This window comes from Erythranthe guttata, chromosome 6 (genome assembly GCF_056151865.1).
Source record: "Erythranthe guttata isolate IM_541 chromosome 6, IM_541, whole genome shotgun sequence".
Classification (NCBI taxonomy): domain Eukaryota; kingdom Viridiplantae; phylum Streptophyta; class Magnoliopsida; order Lamiales; family Phrymaceae; genus Erythranthe; species Erythranthe guttata.
The window spans coordinates 7,755,677-7,783,205 of record NC_142538.1 but is presented as its reverse complement, the minus strand read 5'-3'; the positions used below and the strand labels follow the sequence as shown (position 1 = coordinate 7,783,205).

Sequence of the window (27,529 nt, the reverse complement as noted above, 5' to 3'; positions counted from 1 at the left end):
TAACAAAAAGTATAGTAAATCACTAAAATTCTCATGCCTTTAATTGATTTTTAAATAATTATATTTCAATTAATTATGAGTGAGAAAGGGCAAAATTGAAAAAATGCAATTAATTATTCATTTGAATAGTAAAATGACAAATAATTTGTTATATGAAAAAATGGCAAAAGTGACAAGTATTAAGGGAAGGAGAGAGTATATTAAAAACGGAAAATAAGGGATCACCCCTTCATTAGGTAAAATAATATAGCATGGGCTCAATTTATAATTGACCATTTGTAAACAAACTCATTTCATATTTTCTGAATTGTGTGACCATTGTGCATTTTTTTGTTCATATTTTTCTCCTACTTTCTCATTTCATATTTTCTCTCTCTCTTCCCTTGTTTTTCCTCATTTTTGTCGTATTGTTCTTTTATTCTTCTCTCTCCCCTCTCCTCTCTCTCTCTCTCTTCTTTATCTTCCCCAATTTCCTCTCTTCTCGTAACTTTTTTTTATTCCTTTTCTCCATCTCTCCTCCCTCCTCTCTCTCTCTTCTCTCTCTTCTTTCTCTTCCCTCGTTTTCTCTCTTCTAGTCTGTTTCTGTTTCATTTTTTCTCCTTATTTTTCTCTATTTTTTCTCATTACTTTACCTTTTCTTCTACATCTCATTTCTTTTGTCGTTGAAATCAATCTATTTTCTACTCTATGAAATTCATGTTTTCACCGGAGATGAGGTTTTTATCATGAGTGTTCAATTTTATAATACCGTAATATCTTAAATTGAAAAATAATATAGCGAATAATGGAAAAATTATCGTTGACTGCCAATATTTTTATAGTTGACATCAGAACAATTATAGTTGACTATCTAATTTTTGTAGTTGTCTTTGGCAACAATATAGTTAACTACCATTTTTTTATGACTGACATTGTAAAAACTATAGTTGACTATCTAATTTTTATAGTTGACTTTGGGAACAATATAGTGAATTATCCGATTTTATAGTTGACTCTAAGTCTAGATGACTACAATATGTTATGCTTTTCGATAACAATGATCTCTTCTTTGTTGTGGACTCTGATAAAACAAATTTCATAGGAATCAAATATTTATGAGTCAACTAATAGTGCGACCATAGATCTATAGATCTATTAAAACAAGCTTGTTTACAAATTGAACTCCATTTTTGAGTAATCAACCATGGAAGAATTCTGAACCGTCACATATGGTCATCGCGTACCATTGCATACGGTTTATGTAGGAGACTACGATTTGTCCTTCGAAGTCGCTGAGAAGGGTGTCAAAAACAGAAATTATGTGGTAAATGTACATAAATTAGGTCAATAGACGTCGAGGGGAGCGATGGGTGTATAGGAAACTACCTGTCTTCTTCTTGCTATCTTTTCACCATTGTTGTCGACTTGTATTTCTTAACGATTCTCACACAAATGTTATTTGTTTTTTTTTTTTTTTTTTGAAGAAGAAGAAATGGAGCAAACTAGGGCATTATTGAGTTTGGGAAAGGATCCGATATATTTGCAGATTTTTCTTTTGCGATTTTCTTGGCACAAATATAGCAGAAATAACGAAATTTGAGAAAATGGTTGAAGATATGCAGTTTTTGGGGAAAACAGTTGGGGGTCATTGCTATTAGAAATTATGGGGTAGTTCAGTAATTACTAAATGTGAGGGAGTTTGACCTATTAAAAATAGGGATTATTTTGTAGACCCCCCTCATTTCCAAATTATATAGAACTAACTACCAACTGGATTACACCTTAGGGGAAACCCCCCTCATTTCGAAAATATTTTGACATACCCCCCTAGGCCACCCTGAAGTTCCTATAATACCCTTTTAAAATCAGTTTTAAGCCCTAGCCACTCACATTTCGGTCTCTCTCTTCTTCTCACAGATTCAAAATCCCGCCTCCACAGACCTCCCACCGGCGAAATTGCTTCCCGGAGTCATAACTCTCTCTCCGGTGGTCGGAATTCGATGGTTTAACTACCGTTGAATTCCTCTCGTCGAGCTCTTTCTTTTGGTTGTGATTTCATTCAGTTTGGAGCGCAGATCTGTTTCTGCAATGTTTTTTCATTCGACGACGGTGGTCTTGCCGGAGGTGTATTTTTTGTTCCACCATTCGAAATTTGACGGGCTACTCACCATTGGATTCCTCTCGTCGAGATCTACATTTTGATGGTAATTTCGTTGTTTTTAGGTTCTCAAATTTATTTTTATAATTTTTTGCATTTATGGGCGTGCGGAACCGTGGGTGGTTATTAGCGGCGCCTAGGGTTTTGGTAGGAGGCGAGGGGGTGAAGAGTCACTGTCTGTTTGAATTAAAATATGTAGCATTTCCCAGCAATAACCCCTCTATCTCTATCTCTCGATCTCTTAGTGTTTGTTGATTTTTGAGTGTTACGATGTTTCTTCAAATTTTGTTGATTTGCACTAAAGTAATTTTTTTTTGTTTTGATTTTGTAATTGCAGCTTAGTGAAAGCCATTGATCCTCTCCTTGAAGGTGTCAAAAATTTGGTTCAAGTTACATGTGAAGCAATGTTTAACAAACTGTATACATTACTATACATTACTATACATTATTATACATATAGTAACATGTAGTTACATATGCATATATTTGTGTATTTTCGATTTGTTTTTTTATTGGTTTTGAGGTGATTTATAATAAAAATATTGAATTTTGCAATTTTTTGTTGGGGTTTATGAATTTCTTTTGTATAAGCCAGTATTCGTATGTGTATACAATTGATCGACTAAAAATATGGGGAAAAAAGACGAACATAACTACGAATTACTATAGCTATAGTTAGATAGTTATTTTTAGTACAATAAACATATTGTTTTGAAAATTAATATATATATATATATATATATATATATATATATATATATATATATATATTTAACAAACAGCTTTGTTATTATAAAAAATTAATAATAATAATAATAATAATAATAATAATAATAATAATAATAATAATAATAATAATAATAATAATAATAATAATAATAATAATAATAATAATAATAATAATAATAATAATAATAAATAAATAAATAAACCAGCGAAAATTATAAATGCAAGACCAGAAATGCTGAATGCAGTTTGGCCGAAAATTGCATATGAGAGTAGTATAGTATTTTCGCTTCTCCATGGGGTATGTCAAAGGATGATTTGAGTTTGAGTTTATCCCTAGTTTATTTGGTGGCTAGGGGTATGTAAAATAACTCCTTAAAAATAATGTGACTTGGTTAGTCCTAATATTTTTCTTAATGAGGTGATTATATATCATTAACCCTATTAAAAATTCATACATTTGACCATTGAACAAAATTAACTCTAATTCAACATTTAAAATAAAAAATCATGTCATAGTGATTATGATAAAACAAACTCAAATTTTAAATATTGGAAAATAACATAAAGCTATTTTTTAATATGAACATGTATAGAATTTCTATGCCTCTGCAAGCAAGAAAACAATTTAGTTGAAATAATTTAAATCAATAAAAAAGCATAATTTTAATTATATATATATATATATATATATATATATATATATATATATATATATATATATATATATATATATATATATATATATATATATATATATAACTTTAAATTCGTTAAAGTATTTTCTATATAAATATGAAATAGCTAGTTTTATTGCAATTATTTGTGATCATTCTGTTACTAAAACACCATCCATCCCAACTGAACCTTCCCCACGAAGCATTAGAATTTAGGGCTCGTCTCCTCCTCGAAACCTGAGTCCACCATTCTAAATTAACCCCAATATTCCTTTTAATTCAACAATTGACCCCAATTTTACATGATTCATACCACTGATCTCTCTCTATCTTTCTAAAATCGCTTGAATTCAATGGAAGAATCCTTTTCCAATCCCGCCACCAGCCACTTCCTCGGCTCCGTTCCGGTACGCCATCGCGAATTTCTCGAATGATTTTGCTGTATATATGTGATCAATTTTGTCGGCATGTTTCTGCAATTATGCTTTTCGATTGTTATACTTTTCTTCGTTGTTTGGGCCGATCATCGTTCAATTTGGCCTGGGTTTGTGAATTTACTCATCGCATTGCGATATAGAAATTGTTGGGTAATTCATTTATTGGGCTTTCCTTTGTCATTTATTAGGAATTTCCTTATCTATTTTCTCGATTCTTGAATGGTGTTTGTGTTAAGTTTTTGGAGGAAGATTTATGGAGAAAATTATTTGGGTACTGTTAAAAATGAAGTGTGTTTTGTTCAATCTTGGTGCATGAAGGTAGTCACCGTTGAAGAACAGAATCTTATTTGACTCTACTCTAATAGATTCCTTCAACTCCAATAGTATTTTCAGTTTCCAAATGTGGTAGTTTTTCTTTCCAATATGGGAAATTGTTTTATACCCCTACGCATATGAGCTTGATTTTATTGTCGGTCTTTTTTGTTGAACGTTATATGTAAACGACATGTATTTAATTTGTTTTGTAAAGAATATACTAATTTGTTCTTATGTGGTAAAATTGGTTTGCGTTTTTGCAGGCTGTTGTTACCGAAGATAAGAAAACCTCTAGCCCGGAAGGTACAATCTTATACAAATTTTTCGCGTATATTCACTAATCTTTTCTACTGAACATTTGATTCATTAATGTAACATTTGATTCATTAATGTAACTGTTGAACTCCATGCAGTTCCTGCAAACTTGCAAATATTTCCTCCCAATAGTCAAGGATATCAAACTCTTGTTGCTCCTAGTGGTATGTAATAGGATTCATTCTTTTTCTTTTCTTGGTTTATAATTGATCATGAAACATGCTTTACTAGTTGAGAAATAGAATTTTTTATATGTTTTAATGTGATTGTCAATATCACTTTGTTATTAACCAGGCAAATCTTTGAGTTGTAACTTTACTTGCTTCTGAGTTTTGTCTAATGATCCAAATAACCATTAGTGTTCCGGAAGATAAGGTGACAATGACCTATGACTGCGAATTAAGAATTTAGATAGAACAAGAAATGGTAAAGGGCAAGGGATCTTATGTTTATGCTTTTGCAAGTAAACCCTGCTAGACTAGGTTGAAATTTTGTCTCCCCGGACAGCAAAGTAAACTTCCACTCAAAGAGAAACATAGCATACTTCATATATGTAGACCGATGAGTTATGAATTATTTATCTTCTCAGTTCACGAATTCGTTTTCTCATGATATCCCTCTTATCGTCGGACATAGTGAAGCAGGAGTCAAATTTGTTGTGAATAAATGTGTACAATATAGTGTTGGCCATACTTTACTTAGTTAGCTTGTTTTGTGGAAAATGACTGCTGAAGGATCTTTGTAGTGCCGCTGAGCTTCATCCATTGCAATGAAAGCATATCTGTCAATAACCTGAAATAAGTTGATTTTTTTTTTTTGTAGAACTTGTTTAGCGTTCTTTTTATCTGAACTATTGTTCTGGATTTAGCTTTTGAAGATTTACTGCTACTTCGGGGTACTAATTGTCACGGTTAGCTTATAAGTAGAAATAGCTACACATTTTCTCTAAGCAATTGTGATCATCGAGATTCTGTATTGTAGATCAATGTTCCCTAAACTCATAGTTACTTGTTAGGCTTTGGCGGGTAGTTTATGTGTCCAAGAACACGTTTCTTGCTGAATGTTCCACCTCTTTTACTGTTGAAATTTAATAGGATGAGTAGTCATAATATACATTTGTGGAAATGAGAACCGATGTATTGGTTTTAGGCATTTAGGTAGAGAAAATATGTTAAGTCTGTCTTAGCCTTGTCTCTATTTTTCACTCACTTTCCCAAACAACAAATGATGTTCTTTTGCGCATTATGCTGAGTTTTACTTGTGAGAATTAAATATTTTTGTTACTACCAAATTGTTTTACGTATCAAACTACTAAAATGATTCTGCTTATTAACTAAATACTCTCCTCCTAATCAGCTAAAAATAAGCTATATTCTGTATTTGCAGATGGAGGTGAACAACAACCATCAAACAACTGGAAGGGGTTTTTCAGCATCTCGTCTTACACGCAATATTTTAACGTAGACACGGACATTGTGTTGAACAGATTGATAAGTTCTTTATATCCAACAAGTGGAGATTTTGTCAGCAAAATTGATGCAAACCCAGACCTGTAAGTTTCCTAATGATGGAATAAATCCATAACGATAATCTTGTTTCTGAAATGATCTTCGTCCGGAACCACATTCGCCCTTGTGATTAGATTTTCTGTAAAGATGGATTCCACTTGGGAAAAGAAATGATGTGTTTATCATGTAAAATCTACATGAAGTAATATATTGGTATGTGATAGGGTTGTTTTAAAATAAGGATTGCGAGTTGGGTGTGCGTTTTATATCAGATCTGTTTGTCTGATTGCTATCTCAAAACATGAACCAATTATTAAGAGAGCCTACGCACTGAAATTATTCTTTCCAACTAGTCCCTCGTTAATTGTGATAGAAAAATAGCATATCTTCATTAATTCTGCTGTTGAAATTCAGCAAATCGTCTCACAGTATACAGTGTCTTCTCTATGAAGCTTATTCAACAAGTATACAGTGTACTACTTGATGAAATTAAATTACTTCCAACTATTTTGCTTGTACTTAGTTTCCAGTGTTCCGAATTTCATAGTACTTACAGCAGGTTTTAGTCGAATGAGATAACATAAAGAGCTCAGAATCAACATTATGCTTTCAGGATTGTGTGATGAAGCCTATGACTTTTCTTTTACTTCACCTTTTAATTATTTCTTGGTCTTGTTAATTAATAGATACGTTAATTAATAAATCTTTTCCAAAATTATAGTGAGAGACGTGTCAAAAAGTTATATTTTCGTTAATATGGTTGCTATTCTTGAGCGATGTGTTTATGGTTACGTGCGCCATAACTTGATTGTTCTGTTTGATATGGATAACAGAATATTACTGGCTAAATGTAAGAGGATTAAATATTTTCTGCTTTTTTTCCTATTCTTTCAGCTATGGGCTTGTCTGGATTTCTACAACGTTGGTTTTTGTGATCGCATCCCTTGGTAATTGTGCCACCTACTTAATGAGCAGAAGAAGTGACCCCAATACATCGTGGGCGTTTGACGTCAATTATTTAAATGTTGCTGCGGGGTCTATTTACGGATACGCCCTCATAGTTCCATTGGGATATTACTTCTTGCTTCAGTATTTGGGTTCAAACGTCAGCCTCGTACGCTTTTGGTGCCTGTGGGGATATTCCCTTTTCATTTTCATCCTGACTTCTGTAAGTACACGTCTTTATCATTGCCGTGTTGTTCTAAGTCCTAATCATAAATATGACTCTTTTTTATTTTTTTTTGTATGTACAGTTTCTTTTGATTATTCCAATCGAGTTTATCAGATGGATTATCATATTAATCGGCGGTGCTGCATCGGCCAGCTTTGTTGGTCTGAACCTCAGATCGTACATACAAAGCAATGATCTAATGATTGTGGCTATCTCAGCATTTGTGCTGCAATTGGGATTGTCGATTTTTATCAAGATGTGGTTCTTTGCTTAGCTTGATACTCATGTGTGTTCTCAAATGCCTGTGGTTTTATTTTTTGAAGGCAATTATTGTAAAGAGAAGTCGAAGTTGTGGATCGTTTAAAATGGAAATCGGAGTCTAAAAAGGACGATGCTGAATCTGATTAACGAGTAGTTACAGATGTCGGTTCGTGTTGTTTTTTTGAACTTGTTATACAGGACTAGTTCAGCTGATCATGGATTGAACAATATTGTAGAATATGATTTTCTGTTTACTTCACTTTACTGTGTGTGTGTGTGTGTTAATATTTTTTTTTGTTTTTATGTTTAAGACTAACATTTACTATTGTTTGTGTTTGTCTATGACCAACAGTACCACTATTTTCCAGAAACTTGTGCATTTCCTTGACAACTATTAGCATATGCTCTTTGTGGAGTCGAGTGTGATATTTTTTTGGGCAAATTACCTTCGCCCCTGAGTTATGGTCAAATTAAGGAAATCTTTTTTTTTTTGCAGATTACGACCACCCCTGAGTTATGGTTAAATTACAAAAACGTTCTCCTGTTTGGGTAATTACGGCCACCCCCTCTACTATGTATTATCTTATGAAAATGTCCCTCTAATGGTAAATTTAGTGATGTTAAATTGGTAAAACCGAACTGAAATTTCGTTACGCCAACATTTCATACTGTTTACCGAACAGAATATACGATTTGGTTTGGTAAACAACCAAATTATATAAAATTTATGTAAAAATATTTAAAAGGATAGGGGTGACTGTAATTACCCAAACAAGAGGGTTTTTTTGTAATTTGACCATACCTCAACGGATGGCCGTAATTTGCCCTATTTTTTGTATATACTTGGTAGTTTTTCCTTTGTATTTTCCTAAAGGCAAAGTCTAGAATACTCTAAACTCTAAATACAGTTTTCTTGGTCAGTCAACTGCTGGTCGAAATGGGGATTTGTAGGTCACGTGTTTGATTCCGCATATGCAGTTAAGGTAGTTGTTATCACACACAATGATAATGAAGATTATTTCCACTTATTTTGACTTTAATTAATTACTTACACCAAATGAGGGTCATGTTTCGTATACTTTTCTACTACTTGTGTTGTATATCAATTTTTGATCTCACTATTTCGAAGATATATTTTCTAATTGAATATTTCCTCTTTCGATGAATATCTCGTGCATCGCACGAGTGAAGTATTAATTATACATAAAATAATTATAATTAAAATTAAAATATTTATAGATAAACCAACTTCAAATTCAAATAACTTAATTAATAAATAAACCATTGTTGATTACGATAATTATTTCACCACTTAAACCAAGTTCAAACGTAATAAATAATCTCGATCAAAGTTTGAGTGGTTAAATATAAATCGCACCCTTGTATTATTATAAGGAGTAAACTGCAAAAACTACCCCTGTGTAATCTCGAAATAGCAAAAACCCCCCTGTGATAAATAAACTAGCAAAAACCTCCCCCGTGAAATTATTTAAATAGCAAAAACCCCCCTATGGAACTATTTGAGGGTTGACTTGATATAAAAAGACACAAATACCCTTGGAGTCTTGCAATTAATAAATTCTTATATTTTATAACTATTTTAATTATTTTATTTAAAATATAATCAATTTAGTTGTTTACTATTTTTTTTAATTTCTAAACAAACAAATTAAAAAGAATAAATATACATATAATATGTATATATAAATACATTTTGAGGGACAATTTTGTCATTTCAAGTCTAAAAAATCAGCTAGGGGGGATTCTGCCTTTGACTAAATTTCACAGGGGGGTTTTTGCTAGTTTATTTATCACAGGGGGGTTTTCGCTATTTCAAGATAACACAGGGGTAGTATTTGCAGTTTACTCTTATTATAAGTGTCACATATAACCTCTATATTACAAAAAATGCGACAAAGCGGCCATTGCCGTTAAGCCATGTTAAAAACTTCATCCATTTTCAAAGTTGACCGACCATTGCACTAGACGCTGGACAATTTTGGATAAAAATACCCCTCTGTTTCGGTATAAAATGTGTGCCTCTTTCTTTCTCTCTAGTACTCAATTTACTCTCATGGAAATTTCTTCCATAATTTTATTCTTCACAATCTAAAAATATCACCCAAAATTTATGATTTTTTTGTTTTATTTTGCATAATAATTTTAAATTCTTTTTAAATTTCTAAAATTTTATAATTTTATTTTCAGCCCAAAAAGTTTCGATTCAAAATGCTTTCCGTAGTTCTAATTCTCAAAATTCATGCATTTCATTTTTTACGTCCAAACACTACAAGACATATTTTTCTAGAACCACTTGTCAATGCAACTGTAATGCTACGTAATAAAGTAAAAAAAAATAAAGGTCAAGTAATAAAGTCAAAGAATACATATTATATTATATAAAATATAAGGTTAAAAAGATAACTACGCTACATAAACCAACGGTATTAGAGATTTGAGGGTTGACCGCTAAGTTATGGGGCCACTTTATCGCATTTTATAAGTACATGGGGGTATATGCGACAATGATGATAAGTACAGGGGTGAAATTTGTATTTAACTCAAGTTTAAAGCTGTAAAAAAGAAATTGCTCATGAGGCATCGGCCACGTCATCAGCTAAAACAAATGAAGAGCTACCGTTGCAGTGTTTCGTCCCCAAACGACACTGCCCGCCTTCGTTTGAAAAAGATGCCCGACCCGGAAGAGACCCGACCCATCACGTCAGCTCCTCCGCCATAGCGCTCCACGTGGCGGTTCATGATTGCTTCCGGTAAACACCCCAAGAGAAACAAACAACTCCTCGCGTTCACTTCCCCCTCTTCCCCCGTCACTGTGTGAGAGTGTTTATAGGCATATAGATAGATACGAATATTTTGTATGTATATCTCGTCATGTGCATAAAAAACCCTACATATATATATAAGTGACGCGTGCCTTCACGTGTCTCCTCGTTTTCATCTTGTTCCGCAAAATCTCAACTCTCCTGATTTATTTGCTCTCCGTTTTTTTTTTCTTTTTTTTTTCTTTAGGCAGAAAAAAAAACAGAGATCGAGAGAGAATTTAGCAATGGAGGCTGAAGATTCGACTCGGGAGTTCATGAGAGATGTTAAGCGCGTCATAATCAAGGTCGCGTTAAAGATCCCAGTTTTTTTTTTTTTTTTCTTTTTTTTTGTTCCAACTTTTGATTTTGTTTTGCAATGTGGTTTTATCAGTTTCGTTTGATTCTATTGTGTGTGTCTGTGTCTGTGTGTGTTTTATTTTATTTTAGATGTTATTTGTGCATTTATACTTCCATGTTTTGGCAGAATAGTACTTACAAAATCAGGCAAAGATTGAATTTTTCGGAGGTTTTCGGTAATTGTGGAAAGAGATATTCGATATCAAATATTTCGTCATATATATATATATATATATATATATATTACATTTGACAACTTGTCGTAATTCGATTATCTTGATAGTTTTGACTGTCGGTTTAATTAATGGGATGGCCGACGTTCTTCGTTCCTTCCCTATCACGGCTCGAACTTATTTTTTGGAACTTATTTTGTTTATGAGAATTAAAACTTCTAGATAAAAAAAAATGTTCTCGAATGCATGCAGAGACCGCTCGTTAGGGAAATCAATCGTCTGAAATCGGAAACTTAATTTGCTAAATCTGTGATTAATAATCCGAAGTGTCTTATTATGACAGCATAATACAAGATGCTACCATTTATATTGATTTTTCATTATGGCACAAATGTAGATCTACAAAGTTCGTATTTTGCTTACGTACTCAAATTTGAGTTTTATTAAAATCCACGTGTTTGCGGTTGTATTGATAATTTCATATTTATTAATGCAGGTCGGAACTGCGGTTGTCTCTAGAGATGATGGGAGATTAGCTCTTGGAAGATTGGGTGCACTCTGCGAGCAGGTCGATTTCGTCGATTATATTCATTTATTTATTATTAAATGTATCAATCAACGAGCATCTTTTTAATGCTTACTCTTTTTTATCGAAAATAAATGCGCAGATTCACGAACTTAACGATATGGGATACGAGGTTGTTTTGGTCACTTCCGGTGCTGTTGGTGTTGGTCGTCAACGCCTTCGATACAGGAAATTAGTCAACAGCAGGTTTTCCTTTTTATTTATTTTATTTTATTTTTCTCAATTTCGTTCGACAACAAGTTTGCAAATTGAAAGAAGTGCTCGACTTTATCTTCCATTTACGTTTGTTTGTTGTTGCAGCTTTGCCGACCTACAAAAACCGCAGCAGGAACTTGACGGAAAAGCTTGCGCCGCTGTGGGGCAAAACGGTCTAATGGCTCTCTACGATACTTTGTTCAGCCAGGTGAAAATTCACAATCTTAATTTTCTCATTATTTTTTCTCTTCGCCTAGTGCTTATGTAATAACAACAAAAAATCTTCTTATTTGTTTCTTTTTTTCTCGTACAGTTGGATACGACATCCGCACAACTTCTAGTAAGCGACAATGATTTCAGAGATCCGGCTTTCCGGAAACAGCTAAACGAAAACGTCGAATCGTTGTTGTCTCTCAAAGTTGTTCCTATTTTCAACGAAAACGACGCAGTCAGTACCAGGAAAGCACCATATGAGGTGATTTTTTTCTTCTTTTTATTATTTTTTTATTTTTTAATTATTATTTTTTAATTATTATAAGCTATAACAAATTACGGTTTTCTATATTACAGGATTCGTCCGGGATATTTTGGGACAACGACAGTTTATCGGCTCTTTTAGCAATGGAGCTAAACGCCGACCTTCTCGTTCTGTTGAGCGATGTGGATGGTCTTTATAGCGGACCGCCAAACGAATCGCATTCCGAATTAATTCATACGTACGTGAAGGAAAAACACGAGGGCCTAATTACTTTCGGCGATAAGTCGAGGGTCGGAAGAGGAGGTATGACTGCTAAAGTCAAAGCTGCCCTTTACGCAGCTCAAGCCGGTACCCCTGTTGTTATCACAAGGTAGTTCTATCTTTCCGTTTTTCTCTAAATATTGTCGAATTAATGATAATTTTTATATTAAGTTTATTATATTTAATTATTTATTTCTTCTGTGGATGAAGTGGTTTCGTGGCCGATAGTATAATAAAAGTACTGGATGGGAAGCATATCGGCACGCTGTTCCATCAAGATGCTAGTAAGTGGGTCCCACACGGAGAGGTTGGTGCGCGTGAGATGGCTGTAGCAGCTAGGGAATGTTCTAGAAGACTGCAGGCTATGTCTTCGGACGAGAGGGGTAAAATTTTGCTCGACGTAGCTGATGCTTTGGAAGCAAACGAAAAGGTGATAATCGCCGAAAACGAAGCCGATGTCGCTCTTGCCCTTCAAGACGGATATGAAAGATCGTTGCTGTCTAGGCTCGAATTGAAGCCTGATAAGGTAACACTAACATACACTAACATTTAAATACAAGTATGTGTATAATTTTTTTTTTTAATTTGTATTTTTTTTTAAATTATAGATTAAAAGTCTTGCAAATGCGGTTCGCATGCTAGCAAATATGGAGGAGCCTGTCGGCCGAATTTTGAAGAGAACAGAGGTAAGGAAATCAGTAATATTGTAATACAGTTAAACCTCTATAAATTAATCCAGCTGGGACCAACAAAATTCTATTAATTTAGCGAAATATTAAATTATCTAACTACTAATTTAATACGTTTTCACCGAGTCTGGACAGGGATAAATTATTATTTAAACGAGATTATTAATATATCGAGTATTAATTTATCGAGGTTACACTGTATGTATATTATTTCTAGTGCCAGTATACAAATTTGGTTCTGATTTTGGGAAATTGATTTAATGCAGCTTTCAGAAGGATTTGTATTGGAGAAGACCTCGTGTCCATTGGGTGTTCTTTTGATCATTTTCGAGTCTCGTCCTGATGCATTAGTGCAGGTATTATTATATTTATATATATATATATTAATTAATTCTTTTGATCGATCTTTAGTCAAACCGATTCACTAGTTTGGATAAATTACATGATTTTTTTGTGTTGATTTATTTCCAAATAAAAGTTACGGAAAATCATTTGAAGTCAGTGCTTTGTTCGATTTTTAACAGATAGCTTCATTAGCACTACGGAGTGGGAACGGGCTCCTTCTAAAAGGCGGAAAGGAGGCTAGACGTTCAAATGCAATCTTGCATAAGGTATAATCTAATGAATTATAGTCGTCCCATATTTAATTTCGCATATTAGATAATTACGTTTATTAACTTTACGACTTGTTTTCTGTATGATTAGGTGATTACTTCAGCCATCCCGGAAAGTGTCGGGGAACAACTTATTGGACTGGTGACTTCCCGAGAAGAGATCCCCGAATTGCTCAAGGTGGATTATATTTAATATTTTTATTTTATAATTATAAAATCACGTATATATCGACCGATATTGAACTTTTACGTTTGTGGAAAAAGCTGGATGATGTAATCGATCTTGTGATTCCGAGAGGCAGCAACAAACTTGTTACTCAAATCAAGGCTGCAACGAAGATTCCCGTTTTAGGTCATGCTGGTAAGTTTTATTTTATTTTTTGAATGAGGGTATATATATATATATATATTATCACGCATCCGTATAATTATAAATTTAATTACAAAAAAAAAATTGTGTTTCTTCCCAGATGGAATATGCCATGTTTACGTAGATAAGTCGGCTGATAAGGACATGGCGAAACAGATTGTTTTGGATGCAAAAACGGATTATCCTGCTGCGTGCAATGCTATGGTGCGTTCGATTTTGATAATTTGCCGCCTTTATTTTTTATTTTTTATATTTCATAATATTCGATAGACGCCTAACGACTTTGCTCTCGTTGTTTTTAAGGAAACACTACTTGTTCACAAGGATTTGGTGCAGGACGGCAGCCTAAACGAGCTTATTGTCGAACTTCAATTCAAAGGTCGGACCTTCATACTTTCTGTTAGTTCAATGCGGAATAGCCGTAGATAATAAATTTGTTTGATTAATTACGAGCATAATAAATTTGTTCGATTAATTTCAGGTGTCAAAATATTTGGTGGACCAAAAGCTAGTGCTTTACTGAATATTCCAGAGGCGAGCTCGTTGCACCAGGAATATAGTTCTCTTTCTTGCACTGTTGAAATTGTTGACGACGTAAATGCCGCCATCGAACATATACACGAGCACGGAAGGCATGTTATTTATTATTTTATTTTTTATTTTTTAAATTATTTGCAGTTTTTTTTTTGTATTGGTTTTTTCCTTGTTGCTAATGAGAGTAACGATGCACGTAGTTGTAAATGGCAGTGGACACACGGACTGCATTGTAACTGAAGATCGTCAAGTTGCGGAAGCATTTTTACGTCAAGTTGACAGGTATTTTTTCCTCTCTCCCGATTGGGATTGTAAATTACTTTAGATTAAAAATTGAAAAATAATAATCGAACTCTCGTTTTGATTTTTTTCAGCGCTGCTGTATTTCACAATGCGAGTACAAGGTTTAGCGATGGCTTCCGTTTTGGATTAGGGGCAGAGGTAACGCGGCATGCATGTTTTATTCTTAATACTCAGTTTTAAATCATTTATCACTAAAAAATTGCTATTCTAACGAGTATGTATATACATACGTATATATGTATGTATGTTTGTGAATAGGTTGGCATTAGTACAAGCCGAATTCATGCTCGTGGCCCTGTAGGTGTTGAAGGATTGCTTACAACACGATGGTACGTATATGATTTTTTTTTCTTTGTTTCTTTTTGGTAAATGGATTTAATGAATTATATAGTTTCGAGTTACGAGACACGATTAAATGATAATTACGATTAAATGCAGGCTTGCAAGAGGAAGTGGGCAAGTGGTGAATGGTGATAAAGAGATTGCATACACTCACAAGGAGTTGAAGCTGCAGGCTTGAATCTACTTGTCTTATTATTACTATTATTATCATATATAATAGAGTTTTACGAATTTCGAATTTTGGCATCTCATGTTTTTACGAGAACGAGAAGTTTGCAGCAGGTTTGGGGTGTTGTCATATGGAAGCATAAATAAGTTGGATGGAATTGTCCATGACTGTAATTTTTTGGCTTTCATTGACAAACACCGTCGATTATTTAACATTTTTTTTATTTATTGAAATGCTCGTCTCATATTGCTTTAGTATATATATATTCTGATTTTTGTTCGTCTCAATGTTATATTTGCTAAAACGGTGAAAGTCAGATGGAACATATCGAAATTAGGTTTTTTTTCTTTCTCAGAAATAATCCAATTCTTATCGGTATGAAAAAACTACTTCCAATTCCAATTAGAAAAAAGGAATATAGAAATATCTATTTCGATTCCAAGAGTTTTGGGGAATGAATGAGGCAAAGAAAATGTCAAAAAATGAAACTTGTGGGCTCTAAAACTATAATTGAACACTTAATTACTTTTGTACCTAGTGAAAAACATAAAAATTGTTTATAGTAGGGAAAAAAAAATTGGATAAAAAATTAGTTACTTTATGTATACTTTGAATTCCAATCCAAAAAACAAAATCAGAGAAACTGGAAATTGGAATATTGCTTAACGGATTAGCCGGTAATGTATCAAAATTGGAATTCAAAGGAAATTGTGAAGTATTCTACTCTGGAATTTGTGGTATAAGAAAACAGGACAAGTTTTAAATTTCCATCAAATTATTCACCGTACTTCATCAAATACTTTCTTTTCGATTATATCATTCACTACCAGTGGCGAGGCCAGGAATTCAGTACAGGGGGGGCTTCAATTTTCGGGGGTTCGGGGGCAGCGCCCCCGAGATTTTTTTAGGATTTTTTTGAAAATAGGAAAAGGAGAAACGAAAAAAAAAAAGAAAAAAAACAAATTTTAGAGTTTTTTTTGTATTAATTTGGATTTTGGGTGGGCTAATTAATAAAATTTGGGACTTTTTTGTATTAATTTAAATTTTGGGAAGGCTAATTAATAAAATATGGGGCTTCTTTTGCATTAAATGAAATTTTGGGTGGGCTAGTAAATAAAATTTGGGTGGGCTAAATAGAAATAGGGTATAATATAGGGGGGAAATTGAAAAAATGAGAGTGGGCTTGAGTCCACCCTTGCCCAAGGGTGGACTCGCCCCTGTTCACTACACATTCCACCCTTTCGAGAAAAAAACACTCGCCGTTGTTCATTTACTCGTCCGCGTCTGCCGTCAAAATTGATTTCTAGCCCTAATTTGCATCCAGATGACCTCTTCCGTACTGAATTCTTCTGCAAAATTCAGTGCTGGTTTTGCTCAATTTCCCAGTATAACAACCAAATTTTCATTACCGATTGCTCATCCTTCGTATGCCGTCAAAATTGATTTCTAGCCTTAATTTGCATCGAGACGACCTCTTCGGTACTGAACTCTTGTGCGAAATTCAGTGCTGATTTTGCTCAATTTCCCAGTATAACAACCGAATTTTCAGTACCAATTTTTATCCCATTTTGGAAGAAAGACGGCAGATAAGGAACTTCGCGTGGTGAGCTTTCGACAGTGATCGTACAACAAACATGGTGTAGTACATATTCCGGCGTGATGGATGTTGGTTAAATAATAATACATACGTAAGGGTATAATTGGAACAAATGACTGTCGAGTACAATGAGTAATTTGGTTGAATCCAAATAACCACGCCCTTCTATCTTTTGCTCTTGCTTTTTGTTCTCGACTTTCACTGAAATTAGTCGGATTGTTTCAACAACTGATTACTACAATCCACAAAGCCCAACAACAAACCATACACAAAAACAATGATTATATCGCCAATTCTTACTCATCAACATCAATAATTTAAAAGGTCTTCATAACTCAATTATAGCTAAAAATCCGAATTATAGTTTAAAGGTCTTCATAACTCAATAATAGCTAATAAATCTAAAATTATAACCGCATAATCAAAACACGCAATATCCAGCAATATTTATTTAATCCATACAGCAAATCAAGACTGGACGAACTTCTGGACGTTCTGCAGCCACGTCACATATTCTTTACTGTCCTTGTCGACCATGTATCCATGCAAGTAATTAGTCACGCTCGGCTTCACTCCCCTCACCTCTATATACTTATTGAATGCCTTCTGCAAATTCTCATCCAAATCCCTGCCAATAAAAAAAAAAACCATTTCATTACAAAATAAACTGCCAAAAAAAAAGAAAAAGGAAAAAAAATACAATCATCAAAACAAAAATTAATCGGAAAAAACTTACCCAAAATCGGGTCCTTCATACGCAATTAAATCCTCGGAGTTGTTCGGATCCTTAATAGTCAAGGTGTCGATTGCAACTTCATCGGGTCGAGCGGTGCAACCAAACTCAAGGGAGGGCCCACTCCTCTTGGAGACTCTAACAACCAACGGAATAGTACACATTGAGTTTGGTTCACCGTCGGCATCATCATTGGATTCATCATCCTGGTCACCAGTAACAACGTCTGGCATGTGAACTTCAATGCTTATGTCTTCACCGTTGAATTCTCTCGTTAGTGTTATTGTCTGCTGTCCAGGAATATCTTCTATTTTAAAGGGGAAACCCGGCGGGAGTTCTTCATCCTATAAAGTAACGGAAAATTATAAAAATATATAGCGGGACGCAATTGACTAAGAAATACTAAAAAAACAACACAAGTATTAAACGATGCTTCATATTTCGAACTTATAGAAATGACGAATCTATTGAGATAATCGGAAAATGTATCAGCCAAAGTTGTCCTTATAATCGGAAAGACTCAATTTTTATTAACTATTCTATGCACAGAGGGTATATAATAAAATTCAGGTAAATCTGATCAAAGCTTTACTCAAAAACTGTACCGGAGATAATTAATAGCAAAAATAGCAGCATTCAATAATCAACAGCCAATCATTCATTGTGATTTTTAGCAGCCAACCGGGGTACGAAATCCCCGACAAAAGCCGTAAATATTAGACAATAACGCCTCAGGATTTTTTTTTAATTACCCTGTTGGGGTACGAAATCCTCGACAAAAGCCGATAAATCTTAGACAATAACGCCTCAGGAATTTTTTTTTTTAATTACCCTGTTAACATCGAATTCAAGTACCATTTCGCTGCAAAAATTCAATGTAAACGATAACCGAAAACAGTTTTCTGCAATTTCAACAATTACCCAGGCAAGCGAATATAAAATTCCAGAAATTAAAAACAAAAATTGTAAAAAAAAACATAAAAATAAATAAACCTCGGGATCATTAGACTCGACGGCACATTCAATCTCGGCCTCGATTACACGGAGAAGTGTCTCATCTGATTTCGGCCTGGCGGAGTAGTGGCGGAGAAACGACGGGAACGATCTCTGCAATAGATTGACCGAGGGTTTGTTGGCGGCGGAGAAAAGGGCTGAGCCGCCGTGGTGGTGATGAAGGCACCTCTGACTTCCGGCGGAAGCCCTGGTGACGAGAGGTGCGACTCTCGAAGCAACTCTGCGGATGGCGTTAGTTAGAGACATTTCTTAGGGTTTGAGGTGAGCAGAGAAGAGGGGTTTTTGTCAAGTGAGGAAGGAAACCAGAGGGTTTTAACTAGGGTTTTAGGGTTTGGGTTCGGTAGAAATGTTCATTTTATACGGCACAAGGGCTTATGTGTCATTCCTAATTTTTTCTTTTTAATTTCTTGTTTTGTTTCAAAAATTAGTCATTTAAAGCTTGAGGCACACGTATCAATCTAGAACCTCTCCACACGAATTAGGGATGAAATGTGGACACAATTAAAAGAAAATCAGTCTTTAAAAGAAAATCTTTTTTTCGTAAGTAAAAGTTACTTCACAATTTTCGGAATCTAAAAATCCATTTCAATTCAAAATACTTTGAAAATTTAGGAATTTCGAAAATTTAAAAAAATCATATATATGTTCTCAAATTCTCAAAAGTTTTGGGAAATTTTCATAGATGATTAAACATTTAATTAATTTTGCACAAATTAAAATAAATAAATAAATAATAATTTATTGACGTGAAAACCAAGTCCCACATTGGTTTTATATGGAAAAACGTCATTAGTTTATAAAGTGTGGATAACAACTCTACAGCCTATGAGGTCTTTTTGAAAAAATCCAGAGCAAAATCAATTGGAGTTTGGCATAATTGAATATATCGTATGTGGTGTTTGTATTTAAAAATAAAATAAAATCAGGCCTTATTTGTAAATGGTGTGTTTTGATTAATAAGATGTACGAAAACATTAGACAATAGCGTTCTACCCGAAGCTTTAGAACTTGATAATTAGAGGAGCAAGTTCAATCTTTCAAATTTTGAAAAGAGCAAAAACACATTGAATTGGTATAAACATCCAACAATAGGGTTGGCATTCGTTTTGAAGTTTTTAGAAAGATTACAAAGAAACAAAGGAATGGTTCTTTATCTAGCTTAAAGTCTAGAAAGGGTCAACACTCAATTTGAGGTCAAACTCAATTTATGTTTCGAATGGTAAGTAGGGGTGAGCAAAACAACCAAAAAATCGAACCGAAAACCGAAAAAACCGAGCCGATATGTACCGTCCCGCTTAAAACCGCATATACCGTAATTTTTTTTTGAAAAACCGAAAATATCGGTGTGTGTATGAAGAACTTAAAAATTACCGGACCGATTTCCCGAACCGAACCGAACCGATTTATACAAAATGATGTATTTTTTATATATATTATAAATATATACCCTAGCGTGCCTCTATCTTTCGAGCGCCTCCATGTGACATCTCTTTCTATTAATTAATTTTGGTTGTGACGTGTTTTTTATTAGTTAATTTTCGGTTGTTATTTGTTAATTTTTCCAATTAAATATAATGAAAGTCCAAATATATGGGTTTTATGCCGAACCGGTTTGACGAAATCGAAACCGAAAATAAACCGAATTGATACCGAAACCGTTAACCGAAAACCGAAAAACCGATTCACACCGAACATATTCGGTTATTAAAATATGAGGAACCGATATTATCGGTACGTGTTTGGTTTATTTGAAAAAACCGAGCCGTACCGACCCGTGCACACCCCTAATGATAAGAGATCACGCGAATTTCCGAGACGCCTACCTCGGCAAGTGATGATTATCGATGTGTTTTACAGTCAAATCCATTAGCCCTTCCTCGACAACCCTCCTCCAAATTGCCAAGATTCAAAACCAAATCAACTGCACCCACCTCCCTCTTCGATTACGATAGATTAATCTGTACCAACAATTAAGAGCACTCCATTAAGAAGAATGCGGAAGAGATATCGGAGAGAAAATTGAAGTTTTACTTGGTAGTAAATAGTATAAGAAACGGGCAAGAATCGACAACTAGGCCAACAAGGGGGAGTAAAAAGCTATTCCAGGAAATAAAAGGATAGGTTACCGGTTCACTAATCAGTTGCGGGCCGGTATATCACAAACCTAACTATTGATTACATGGGACTAATCAGTCGATCTAGCGTTTTCCTACAAAGTAATAGGCCCCTAAAAGGATAGGGTAAATGTTTCACAGCCTATACTTCAGGGTGCAAAGTGTACTTAACACTAAGGGTGAATTTCACTTTCTCCCCTTGTATTTTGGCTGGATATCACTTTACTCCCTTGTACTTTGACTCGATATCACTTCGTATCGATTTGCCCCCTGAATTGTCTCAATGTGGCCTCTAGTTTTCAGACCTTTGACCTTAACACCGTTTGATTTAAGTTTGAAAATTACTAAAATGTCACCCCTCGAGTTAAAAAAAAAAATGAAAAATAAATAAATAAACAAAAAATAAAATAATAAAAAATTCAAGACAGCGAGACAACATAGTCCAGGACGCCAGCCACAATTTTTTTTTTATTAATAATTATTTAAACTGGGAGGGGTGGTTTTTTTTGTAATTTTCAAACTTAGATCAAACGGTGTTAATGTCAAAGGTAAAACTAACGGCGAGGGCCACATTGAGACAATTTTTCAAGTACAGGGGGGCAAATCGATGCAATTGAGAGTAGAAACGGGTAAAGTGATATCGAACCAATGTACAAGGGGCAAATCGATGAATTGAGAGTAGAAGGGGGGTAAAGTGATACCGAACCAAAGTACAAGGGGGCAAATCGATGCAATTGAGAGTACAAGGGAGTAAAGTGATATCCAGCCAAAGTAAAAGGGGAAGTGGAATTTACCCTAATTCTAAATCTTCTCTAATTAATTAAACTCCCTAAATTTATTTGGGTAAATTTCATTTCCCCCCTTGTACTTTGGCTCGATATCACTTTACTCCTTTCTACTCTCAATTGCATCGATTTGCCCCCTTGTACTTTGGTTCGATACCATTGTACCCCCTTCTACTCTCAATTGCATCAATTTTCCTCCTTGTACTTTGGCTCGATATCACTTTACCCCCTTCTACTCTCAATTGCATCAATTTGTCCCCTGTATGAAAAATTGTCTCAATGTGGCCCTCACCGTTAGTTTTCAGACATTTGACCTTAACATCGTTTGCTTTAAGTCTGAAAATTACTAAAAAGTCTCCATTCCCAGTTTAAATAATTAATAAAAAACATAAAAAAAATAAAAAAAATAAAAAATAAAAAAATAAAAAAATAAAAAAACAAAAAATAAAATAATAAAAAATTCAAGACAAGGAGAAAACATAGTTCACGACGCCAACCACAATTTATTTTTTATTTTTTTAATTTTTTTTAATAATTATTTAAACTGGGAGGGGTGGCTTTTTTGTAATTTTCAAACTTAGATCAAACGGTGTTAAGGTCAAAAGTGTAAAAACTAACGGCGAGGGCTACATTGAGATAATTTTTCAAGTACATGGGGGCAAATCGATGCAATTGAAAGTAGTAGGGGTAAAATGATATCGAGCCAAAGTACAAGGGGGAAAGTGGAATTTACCTAATCTATTTAATCCTAAATTAACGCAGCAAACGACCCCACCACTGCGCACACGTACACACCGCACCACACCACACCACACCACACCATTACTTTGCAAACCCATTTTCGTCTTCTCCGGCTATCAGGGAGGAAAATGATTTCGGGTTCCTGAGTTCTCGCCGCCATTTTCTCGAGTCACCAAATTCGATTAACTGTATATATCCACGGTTAAGCGGCGGCGGTGGTGTTGTGTGTGCGGAGGTGGTGGTTGAGAACTGATGGTTAATACAAACCTAGAAATTCGTCTGTAGATTTGTGATTTCATTGATACTCAAATTTTTCTTTTTTCGTTTTTGTTTCTGTCTAACAATTGCTCTAGGTTTTTGCCCAAAATTTCAAAGATCGATGGGTGGTAAACGAGTCAGAATTGATTCCAATTCTCCAGCGAAGAAGGTGAACGAACACTAATGAAATTCTCCCCTTTTTATCTCTAAATATTTAAATATTAATTTCTCTTTGTTATTGCTATATGCTTTATGTATGATGTATTTTGGTTACTGAAACCCTTAACTTTCCTCTTTGGTCTTGTTTGGTTGGGGCATAATTAACTAAATAATTGGAATTTGTTTGTTATACCCAATAACTTCTCGGGTCGACCCAAAAATATTATGTTAGGGATGGACTGTGTTTTATTAGAATATCTTGGCAACCAAACGAGGCCTTACTGCATTATCGTTCGTTTTGTTCTGATTTGAGTATTATTACATTGTTTGACAGTGTGCTAAGATATACCTCGGTGATGATGATCGGATAAGTGAGTTACCTGATGATATTCTCGTCGATATCATATCGTACCTATCTCTGAAGGAAGCTGCATGCACTAGCGTTCTCTCGTCTCGCTGGCTAAACTTATGGAAACACACCCACTCTCTCAATTTCGAAGCAGGAAGTGGTATAGACAAGGTAGCCATGCAACTAAGAAACGAGCGTAAGGGGGAGAGGCTAAAATACATAGCATGGGTAAACCACATTCTGCAATCACATGAATCCGCCACATTGAAAGAGTTCAGAATCTGTTTCGATCTGAGCAAATCGTCTCAGAAGGCGATAACCAAGTGGCTCGCGTACGCGTTTTCCAGACAAGTTCAAAGGGTGGAGGTTGACCTCTCGTCGAACCTCGACAACCGTCGCGCTCGCCCCTTACGTTATTCTTTCCCCAAAGAGTTACTTGATCAAAACAACCGCGGCGTTGTATCTTCGAATTTCAAGTCTCTCAAAGCATTGTCTTTGAATCGGGTTAACGTGAGTAGCGAAGCGATCGAGTTCTTCCTACGTAACTGCCCTTTGCTCGAGCAATTGACGGTCCATAACGAGAAAGAACTATCGAATCTTGAAGTTTGGGGTTCGTCCCTCGTGCTGAAACACTTGGAGATCACCGACTGCGATAAACTGAGATCCCTTAAGGTTTCGGCGCCTAATCTTACTTCGTTTAAGTTTTCGATGTTATGGGGAGAAGTCTTACTTGAGAATGTCCCAATGCTTGTTGACGTATCTGTTAGCGGTGCTTATAGTATATATTCTGATAAGAAGTTACTTCATACTCTTTCTTGCTGCATTTTCCAATTGGAGATTCTTACCTTGCTGTTAGGCAGGCCGGAGGTTAGACAAATTAAATTGTGGCCGTCATCCTCTCCAATTTTTTTATGCATAATAATACCAATTTTTTTTTTTTTTTTTTTGTGATTGATTTTGCAGGAAATAATTCAACTCGCCGAGTTCCCTCAAATGCCTAAATTGAAGAAGCTGGTCATACAATGTGACTCGTTGCATGATCGGAGTATTATTGCACTGACTTCTTTCATATCAGCATGTCCTTACCTAGAGGAATTTGTTCTAAAGGTAGGTCATTTCATCTTTTTAGTTCTAAAGATAGCGCCAATTGCTAGAATAAAATTCAAGATTTATCCCAACTCATTCAGACATAGTATTTAAAACAACTAAACCAAACTCGAGTGAGACTAATGTTACTGATTCCTAAGGCTGTATTTCGATTGGTGGATTTAGAATTAAGGATATCAAATCATAAATAACAAATTCATAAAGTATCAGTGTACATTTTATTCTTCATTTTTATCAGCAGCAAAGGCTTATTATCTCTCGTTTCTCATATGCAGTTGTGCGCGTATGTGCGTAAGAGTTTAGTTGGACAAATTGACAAAACTAAAAAGTTTCCTCACCAGCACCTTAAAGTCGTCAAGTTTTGTGGCTTTTACAGTCGATCAAGTGATGTTGAATTGGTCGAGTATTTTATAGACAACTGTGTTGTGCTTGAGAAGGTAATTGTTGATTGCTCCTATGAATCATACTTTGCCGATGACCCAGTTACCCCATTCAGATTATCCGTGGAACAGTTTACAAGGGATGAGGTGAAGCAACACCTTGAAGCAAAAGTACGTCGTCACATTGAATTGGTTATTCTTTAAAACCTAAGTACTCTAATTTTTTTTTTCTCGGTAATTATGAATTCTTAAACTAAGACTAGTTTCTCGTGATTTCTTAATTGTTATGGTAGATGTTATCGGAAAGTGAAAGCAGGGTCTATTATTTTTCTTACTTAAGTTGGGAAATGAATTGGGATTTTTATAATATATTGCCCTTTAATTTTGTTTTGAGATTAATATCACAAATTATGCTCACCTCTAACAAAATCCACGAAGTTTATTCCCAATTTTTCCGTAAGCTCCATGCCCTTTAAGTGGACGATCATCTTCCACGGTAGCACATCGTTTCATAGTACATGTATAAGTAATATTTCCTTGGAGAGAGAAGCAAGTAAAGAAAGAAAGGCATAAATTTCGATGCTTGTAGTGTGTGTTTGGAGGAGACAAATGTTGGATACAGAAAAATTAAGATTGTAGTAGAAGGAAGTTTGTTCTATGCTACACCCGGTGAGTGAAGTGAAGTTCATTTGGTGTTAAGATTTTGACATGTGGTATTTAATTATTTAATTATTTATTTATTGGGAGAAGTTCATCTGGTGTAGCTTAAAAATGAAATTAAGATGGTGGTAGAAAAATTATAAGATGTTCGTAAATTTCAACTAATTTGGTTAGATATATTCTTGACCCCCAAAAAGATTGACATATTTTTAATGCCATTATAGCTTCGAAATTAAGTTGAAAGCAATGTTTTGAAAATCGGACCGGACCGGCCAGTTCGACAGGTTTAACCGCGAACCGCTGCCTTGTCCGGTCCGGTTGGCACTATAAACCCGAAAGTTGCAAAAAACCGGTTTAAATGGTAGAACCCGGATTTTTGGCCGGTCGCACCGTAAACCGGCCAAAAACTGGTTTTATTGAGAAATTAATAATAGATCTGAGTAAGATGGGGGAGGAAGAATAAAAAAAAAAAAAAAACGAAAATGGAAGAAAAGTCGGTCAAAATTGCCACCGAATCAGGCACAGGGCTTGGGTAGTGCTAGTTCTCAGGCTAAGTCATGACTCTTGAGATGCTGGGTTGGTCTCCAATGGTAGGGCTTGGGTAGCGCTAGTTCTCAGGCTAAGTCATGACTCTTGAGATGCTGGGTTGTTCTCCAATGGTGGCTTGATGGGTCGTAGTGATTGGGGAAGAAACGAAGCAGGAAAATTGAAAAATATGAGTTTGGTGCTTGAGGTGGGTGGGTGGACAAATATGTTTCAATTTGACGGGAGAAGGTATTTTTTTGGGAAAATTACATTTTCTGTCCTCAAACATTACCCGCTTTTTCGATATTGTCCCTAAACATTTTCAAGTTACAATAGTGGTCCCTAATGATGCCATTTTTAAACAATTTTCGTCCTACCGTTAGATTTGCTGTTAGTTTAGATGGAAGTATGACGTGGACTTGAATGTGGACCTACTTATGTGAACAACTAATACACGTGGCCAATGGTTTTTGTTAAAAAGGTAATGAATTGAGATTTGTAGCTTTAGGCGTAGCATAACCATTTCTCCACACTGCTACACATGGTTCGCCGGCACAAAACAGTCGGCTGTCGCGGACACCGCCGTTCCAGTTCCATTGCAACGTCGCGGTTCCGTCGTAGCTCCGTCGCGGCTGGAACGGACTTTTTTTAATTAAAATGCTAAAATATAATTTATTTCAAATATATTTTTAATACCAACATAACAATACAATAATATGCTAAAATTATTAAAAATTCAAAATAAAATATTACAACAACCTTGCATTAACATTATAAAATTACATGCAATATCAATACGACGTAGAATGCCGAGCTGGTTCAAAGCTTTCAAGATTTTCTATTTCAGAATGAGTCGATAAATGTGACCCATATTGTCCTTATTTGTAGTAAAACATATTATGTGATGAATTAATTTCAAATTAAAATGATTATATTTAAGTAACAGAATATTGAAAGCAAAAAAAAGTTAAATAATATTTTAATATTATATATATTCGAATTTTCTATATTTATTTATTATTTCTATTTTGATATTTATTTTCCATTTTTTAAGAATGAGTCTTTAATTTTATTTATTATTTTCTTTAAAAAAAATAATATCATGACACGCACCTCTCCATTTCTTAACTTTATCTTATCACTTTTTTAGCTCGTATTACAGTCCTTACGTAGTTGTTTTTATTATCAACTTGCTCCTCTTTTGCCTCGTTCCCTCCTACTCGTATTTTCTGCTGTTTACACATCAAAACAAATCTTAAAAAAATTGATTGAAGTATATGTACTAACAATTAAACGAGAATATATACGCAGAAGATATAACATACATGAGTTGATTGTCTATTTTTCGAGGTGACCTGTTTGCATATTCAATTTTGTTGGGCTTCTCGTGGTTTTTCATATCAAAGTGGCGAAGAAGATGATGCAGATTATATGTTAGACGAATTTTATTCTTAATTTTGCACAATTTAAGCCTCATCTTGGATATTAATAACCAGCATTGTCGTCATTCTTTAGATATTTAAATTGTGTTTAAAATTAATTAAAATTCATTTCAATTCATGCTCCAAATGGACACCGAAGCTAAGAACACATGTAAAAGTTGATCCAGGAGCTTTTGTTGAAAGGATTCAGAAAATAGAGTGTGAAAATGGTGATTATGTGGAGAT

The 27,529-nt window shown here is 34.6% G+C and overlaps 4 protein-coding genes across 5 annotated transcripts; 3 read left to right on the top strand and 1 right to left on the bottom strand.

Annotated features, from left to right (window-relative positions):
• Positions 1-3,680: 3,680 nt before the first annotated feature.
• On the top strand, positions 3,681-7,918 carry LOC105960418 (Integral membrane Yip1 family protein). Its single transcript, XM_012984588.2, has 6 exons — positions 3,681-3,947; positions 4,556-4,595; positions 4,706-4,771; positions 5,994-6,159; positions 7,010-7,283; positions 7,369-7,918. The coding sequence occupies exons 1-6, from the start codon at positions 3,894-3,896 to the stop codon at positions 7,558-7,560; spliced, it is 792 nt and encodes a 263-aa protein (XP_012840042.1). The 5' UTR covers positions 3,681-3,893; the 3' UTR covers positions 7,561-7,918.
• A 2,585-nt stretch (positions 7,919-10,503) lies between these two features.
• LOC105960416 (delta-1-pyrroline-5-carboxylate synthase) lies at positions 10,504-15,686 on the top strand. The gene is made up of 19 exons (XM_012984586.2): positions 10,504-10,674; positions 11,396-11,467; positions 11,568-11,671; positions 11,786-11,888; positions 11,994-12,155; positions 12,251-12,528; positions 12,630-12,945; positions 13,028-13,105; positions 13,375-13,464; positions 13,633-13,719; positions 13,814-13,900; positions 13,987-14,083; positions 14,193-14,296; positions 14,396-14,471; positions 14,574-14,724; positions 14,840-14,908; positions 15,001-15,067; positions 15,188-15,258; positions 15,368-15,686. Exons 1-19 carry the CDS (start codon positions 10,615-10,617, stop codon positions 15,447-15,449), a joined length of 2,154 nt encoding a protein of 717 aa, XP_012840040.2. The 5' UTR covers positions 10,504-10,614; the 3' UTR covers positions 15,450-15,686.
• A 1,616-nt stretch (positions 15,687-17,302) lies between these two features.
• Positions 17,303-19,191, bottom strand: LOC105960417 (uncharacterized protein At2g39795, mitochondrial). Its single transcript, XM_012984587.2, has 3 exons — positions 18,764-19,191; positions 17,774-18,114; positions 17,303-17,665 (listed from the first exon to the last, which is right to left on the bottom strand). Exons 1-3 carry the CDS (start codon positions 19,028-19,030, stop codon positions 17,506-17,508), a joined length of 768 nt encoding a protein of 255 aa, XP_012840041.1. The 5' UTR covers positions 19,031-19,191; the 3' UTR covers positions 17,303-17,505.
• Positions 19,192-22,454: 3,263 nt separating this feature from the next.
• On the top strand, positions 22,455-25,062 carry LOC105960415 (F-box protein At5g03100). Of its 2 annotated transcripts, XM_088819792.1 has the most exons (5): positions 22,457-22,659; positions 22,778-22,851; positions 23,176-24,057; positions 24,154-24,297; positions 24,573-25,062. In XM_088819792.1, exons 2-5 carry the CDS (start codon positions 22,804-22,806, stop codon positions 24,879-24,881), a joined length of 1,383 nt encoding a protein of 460 aa, XP_088675918.1. In that variant the 5' UTR covers positions 22,457-22,659; positions 22,778-22,803; the 3' UTR covers positions 24,882-25,062. The 2 variants fall into 2 exon arrangements, with proteins under 2 accessions (XP_012840038.1, XP_088675918.1); XM_012984584.2 differs by having other exon boundaries at positions 22,455-22,851.
• Positions 25,063-27,529: the final 2,467 nt, after the last annotated feature.

Bases quoted from the DNA above. Each gene is read 5' to 3' on its own strand.
- LOC105960417 (XM_012984587.2), bottom strand. From the start codon at position 19,030: ATGTCTCTAACTAACGCCATCCGCAGAGTTGCTTCGAGAGTCGCACCT. The intron at 18,115-18,763 runs GTTTATTTATTT...GTTACTTTATAG, and splicing joins TCGAGTCTAATGATCCCGAG to GATGAAGAACTCCCGCCGGG. The intron at 17,666-17,773 runs GTAAGTTTTTTC...TTTTATTGGCAG, and splicing joins TATGAAGGACCCGATTTTGG to GGATTTGGATGAGAATTTGC.
- LOC105960416 (XM_012984586.2), top strand. From the start codon at position 10,615: ATGGAGGCTGAAGATTCGACTCGGGAGTTCATGAGAGATGTTAAGCGC. The intron at 11,468-11,567 runs GTCGATTTCGTC...ATAAATGCGCAG, and splicing joins TGGGTGCACTCTGCGAGCAG to ATTCACGAACTTAACGATAT. The intron at 13,901-13,986 runs GTGGATTATATT...TTGTGGAAAAAG, and splicing joins AGATCCCCGAATTGCTCAAG to CTGGATGATGTAATCGATCT.
- LOC105960418 (XM_012984588.2), top strand. From the start codon at position 3,894: ATGGAAGAATCCTTTTCCAATCCCGCCACCAGCCACTTCCTCGGCTCC. The intron at 6,160-7,009 runs GTAAGTTTCCTA...CTATTCTTTCAG, and splicing joins ATTGATGCAAACCCAGACCT to CTATGGGCTTGTCTGGATTT. The intron at 7,284-7,368 runs GTAAGTACACGT...TTGTATGTACAG, and splicing joins TCATTTTCATCCTGACTTCT to TTTCTTTTGATTATTCCAAT.
- LOC105960415 (XM_012984584.2), top strand. From the start codon at position 22,804: ATGGGTGGTAAACGAGTCAGAATTGATTCCAATTCTCCAGCGAAGAAG. The intron at 24,058-24,153 runs GTTAGACAAATT...TTGATTTTGCAG, and splicing joins TGCTGTTAGGCAGGCCGGAG to GAAATAATTCAACTCGCCGA. The intron at 24,298-24,572 runs GTAGGTCATTTC...TCTCATATGCAG, and splicing joins TAGAGGAATTTGTTCTAAAG to TTGTGCGCGTATGTGCGTAA.